Raw genomic sequence first — 4943 nt, forward strand, 5'->3', positions numbered from 1 at the left:
CGCTTTCTCAGCGTGCTAATGACTGGCAAGGAGGGCATCGAGACAGAAAAGGTGAAGCGTCTGGTCTTCTCCATTGGACAAGATCTGTGCCGTGCAGTGTCAGATGGAAAATGGAAGTTACCAAAGCACATTCTCCTCTGTGTGACTGTAAGGCACCTGTTCCGAAGCAAACAGCTCACCACAATACTACACAGGCTTGGACACTCTGAGAGCTACGATTTCGCCTTGGAGTTGGAAACTGCTCTCGCCAAGGTCCTGGATGAAGTCTCAACTTATCGTACACCACAAATTGTGACAGGAGAGGGCAACCTTGTATTCCACTGTGAGTGGGACAACTTGAATAAAACCACTACCAGTGTGCACGGCAGCAACATTGTAAACAGTGCTGGAGGAATCATAGTGCAGGAGGTCAAGCCCGGGTTCGAGAGCAGCAAGGACCGAATGCTACCTACCATCAATAGGTCACAACAGCGTAGCCTGAAGGTCGACACACCAAAAACTCTCCCACCCTTGCACTTTACTCGCGTTGGCCCGAAGTTCCCTGAAGGCTCATCATTCACACCGCCAGCAGAGAATGACACAGTCTATGCCACTACGATGCAAGAGTACTACATCTGGCTCTTCATCAGATACATCGGAAGCTGTGGCCTGCAGCCTGTGCCTGGGCTAGGGGGTTTCACCTCTGCAACTGGTTCTCCCCCACCCAGCAAATCAACAGTCGACTACTGCACGCCTATCCACCAACCGATCACAGACAACGCAGTTGTTCGTGAGCTACTGAAGCGTTCCGAGGCAGCAACTGCTGAGGTGGGTCAGAGATGGGTCCTGAATACATTTGATCTGGGTGTCTGCATGAAAGCCCTTCCCATCATCTGGCGCTGGCCAAATGAATTTGCTAGTCATGTAGTAACGATTGGACCCTTCCACACATCCATGAACTACATCGGGATGCTCACTGGACACAAGATGCGTGGTTCTGGATATGCAGAGATTCTCTTTGAGGCACAACTAGTAACAAGTGGATCTCTCAAAGGTGTTCTCAGTGGAAAGGCCTACGCAAAGTCCCTCTTTTGCCTCAAAACAGTGTGTGAGGCAATGGAGAGGCTGTTGATGGAGAGATTCACTGAGGAGGAGAACATCATGATCTCTGACCCTGCTGTGCTTCTCAGAATGACCCAGTCTTGCAACCGAGAGCACCTCGATGAAGCCCTCAAAGACCCCTCAACTCTACTCCTCATCAAAAAGTACCATGCCTTTGAGGAAAAGGTGCGCAAGGGCCACCTGGGGAAGACAGCTGCCTTCTGGATGTCGTTCATTACCCACTGCCATCTTGTCTTCATGCTCCTCCACTCTGTGAAGACCAACAACCTCCAGCTGTTTCACAAGTGTAACGGAGAGATGGCAGATATCTTCTTCGCCTTTGACGGACACAACTACTCCAGGTTTGTGTAGCATACATGGTAAAATGTATAACCATCACTGAGTAGATTTTAATTGATACTTGGGTTCATGTATTATGAGAGGAGCTATTCCAATAAATGTCTACAGTATTTCCCTCTCTGTACTTTACAGATATCTGACTTGGCTGGAAGTCCACCTGACAAATCTGGAAAGCACGCACCCAGGGGCCAAGGACCTGCTTACTATGGGTGCAATCGCAGTGGCTCGCTCGATGATACCAGGGGCACTCAGTGCTGTCGACAAGACAATGGAAGAAACGTTCATGCGCTTTGCTAAATCATCAGGTACATCATTTTCTTTCAGTACATTATACATTTGAAACTGTAGAAACCAGCTTTATATGATGTAAACTGCTCTTACAAAACATTTCCCTTTTAATGATTAGGTTATGCAATTAAAATATGTTCACTTTTCAGGTGGCTTTGCTGGCCTGTACAGTCAGTTTGGGGCATACCAGAGATGGTGCCGAACAACCACAGCACGGGCACAGTTCTATGAAAAGACCCTTGAGATGGTGGATCTCATCGATGACCCAGACTGCCCAAGAGCAGGGAGACATCGTGAACTAGAGAAGGCAGAGATCAGAAAAGGCGAGGAGGCCGTTCAGCGAACCCTAACTACTATCAAGAACTTCACCAATCCGTTCACCATCATTGATAAGGACAAACTCTACTGCCTGGCCTCTGGTGCTCCCGTCCCCATGGATGTTGAGATGGATGTGTTACAAGCAGAAGCTGTGGGGAAAGCTGCGAAAGCTGACTTCATCAGGCGCCTGGAAAGCGGAGAACCTGAGAGCTTCTTCAACCCAATCAAGAGAAAGAAACTCAAGACCATGGAGGCTAGTAACAAGAAGATCACACTAACATCCTCACAGGGCAAGGTAAGGATGTAATCCAATACCCAAGTGCTTTTGTATTTTATGTTGTATTTTTAAATGGCGTCCTGTACATGCTATATTGAGATACAAGATTGAACTCCAAATTTGTTTATTAAAGACAGTGCACATCAATGAACAATGTAAAGATTGTAAATATGCCAATTTATAGCACATGAATAATTTTCACCTGTAGTCCTTCCTGTAGTACATATCAACCAATCACCATTTATCATTCCAGGTCATCCAGTATCAGGAGCAAAGCAACCTTGCATTCCTGCTCCTTGTCAAGTCTCAGAGTCAAGATGAGCCATTAGACCTGGGAGAACTCATGAAGTACTGCCTGATGCCAGTGCCTCCTAGCCTTGGGACACCAGATGGGTTCTTCTGCAAAACCAACAAAGCCTCCATTCTGCACTACCTTTTAGAGGACACCACACCACAAGATCTGCAATACCCCAAGGATGCCCTGTTCATCCAGGATGGAATGGCGCTGCTGCATACCCTTGCCAACCTTCCCCCAACATGTGGTGAGATATGCTTGCAGGTGCTTGATCAGATGGTGGCCAAGCAGCACTTTCTGTTCTCCACTGACAGTTACCATCCTGAGTCAATCAAAGCGCAGGAAAGGCTGAGGCGGGGCAGCTCAGAGAAGATCATTCTGGCTGGACCAGCAACCAGGAAGCCATATGACTTCAAAATGTTCCTTGCAAATGACGACAACAAAAAGCAGATGTGCCAGCTTCTTCTGAAAGTGTGGAGTGGACAAGAGGCAGCTACCAGGCTGGAGAGAACAGAGATGGCTGTGCTGATCGTGGAGGGGAAGGCCCACCAACTTGCCTCAACGAATGGCAAGGTAAAATTGAAAGCCCTTCGTGAATGGCGATTCAATTTGTAATTTTTCCTGAAAAAAAGGTGATTACCTGTGATGTTTGTCTAGATCTGAAACTGGCAGTGACTGGTGATTGAAATGCGGTGCCTTTTTGTGTTTCAGGTCGAGGTACGTGAACTCCCCACGATCTACAGCAACCAGGAAGAGACTGATACCAGGGTGGTTCTGTACCTCCATCATGCTGCTACCATCGGATACAAGAACGCTGTAGTCAGAACACCGGACACAGACATCCTCCTGATCCTGCTCCACCATGCCCACAACATCAAGCTGACGGTGTACCTGGATACAGGGTCAGGGAAGCATCGCCAACTTGTCAACGTCTCTGAGCTGGCAGAATCCCTGGGAGAGGACTACTGTGCCACTCTCCTGGGGTACTATGTGTTCAGCGGAGAAGACTGCACCAGTGCCTTCAAAGGGAAGGGAAAAGTCGGGCCCTTGAAAAAGCTGGAGAAGAATCCCAGGTTTCACAGGGCATTCGGTGAACTGGGTGACAACTGGGATGCCAACCCTGAGGTGGAGAGGCAGTTAGAAAAATTCACCTGTGTGATGTACGGCCAGAGTCGCGAGTCATCAGTGGACATTGTCCGTGCCAAGCTGCTACGAAAAATGGTGGGAGAGGACAAGACCCTCACATCCAAGTCCAAGGTTGATCTGGCTCGCCTTCCTCCATGCCAGTCTGCCCTGAAGCCGCACATCCAGCGTGTGAACCACCGCGTAGCATTGTACAAAAGAGCCGATCAACCTATCATCGAAAAGCCAAAACCTTATGAGGAGCAAGGATGGATAAGGACTGATGAAGGACTGTTGAAACCAATGTGGTCCAGTGGTCCCATCCTACCAACCTCACTGGTGGATCTTCTGAACACAGGAGAGCACGAAGAGGAGGAGGAAGAGGAAGGAGAAGAAGAGTTTGACTCTGACGATTTCGATGAAAATGATGATGACTGACTCAGTGTAGAATCACTAATGCTAATGATGTTTATCTAAAACAAGCAAGAGAAGAGTGGTCACATTGAGTGCTAGGACTATTTTGACAGTTGTAATATTTAGAAAAATAAAACTTTGTGTTAACGTCTGTGTAGACGGACCTTAATATGAGTCTATTATTTCGTAAAACTGTGATTATTTTGTAAATAAAGCACTAATTAGCATACTAGCAAACCATAGACACAGGTGATCTTGTTATGAATAGTTCTATCATGATCTACACCCGTCAAAACATGAGTCTAGACACCTTATTTTTTCAATTATCTGCAATATTGGCTGAGATATGTCAAAAATCGTTTTTTTGATAATGGCAGCAGTAATTTGCATAAAAATGGTATGTGGGACATTTTGTCAGCTTGGGGCCATAGCTAGTCATTTTCTACACATTTTTTCCAATCTAGAAACACTGATTAGAAGTATATCTCCGGGGGGTGCAGGGGGACCTAGTCTTCCTACTAGACTACTAGCTGAGGTACCCGGCTTCGCCCGGGCTATTAGCCCGGGTTATTAAGCTAGGTACCTCCCCCCTCCCCTCCCCTCCCCCCCTTCCCCTCCACTCCCCCTCCACTCCCCCCTCCCCTCCCCCTCCCCCTCCCCCCTCACCTCCCCCTCCCCCTCCCCCCCTCACCTCCCCCTCCCCCCTCCCCTCCTCCCTCCCCCTCCCCTCCTCCCTCCCCCTCCCCCTCCCCTGCTCCCTCCCCCTCCCCCTCCCCCTTCCCCTTCTCC

At 48.4% G+C, this 4943-nt stretch overlaps 1 protein-coding gene across 1 annotated transcript; it reads left to right on the forward strand.

Annotated features, from left to right (window-relative positions):
• Positions 1-597: 597 nt before the first annotated feature.
• Positions 598-4396, forward strand: LOC137419298 (uncharacterized). Its single transcript, XM_068105415.2, has 5 exons — positions 598-1442; positions 1573-1745; positions 1878-2341; positions 2577-3191; positions 3330-4396. The coding sequence occupies exons 1-5, from the start codon at positions 598-600 to the stop codon at positions 4176-4178; spliced, it is 2946 nt and encodes a 981-aa protein (XP_067961516.2). The 3' UTR covers positions 4179-4396.
• Positions 4397-4943: the final 547 nt, after the last annotated feature.

The sequence above is a fragment of the Myxine glutinosa genome, unplaced genomic scaffold, assembly GCF_964187855.1.
Source record: "Myxine glutinosa unplaced genomic scaffold, kmMyxGlut1.1 SCAFFOLD_1884, whole genome shotgun sequence".
Classification (NCBI taxonomy): domain Eukaryota; kingdom Metazoa; phylum Chordata; class Myxini; order Myxiniformes; family Myxinidae; genus Myxine; species Myxine glutinosa.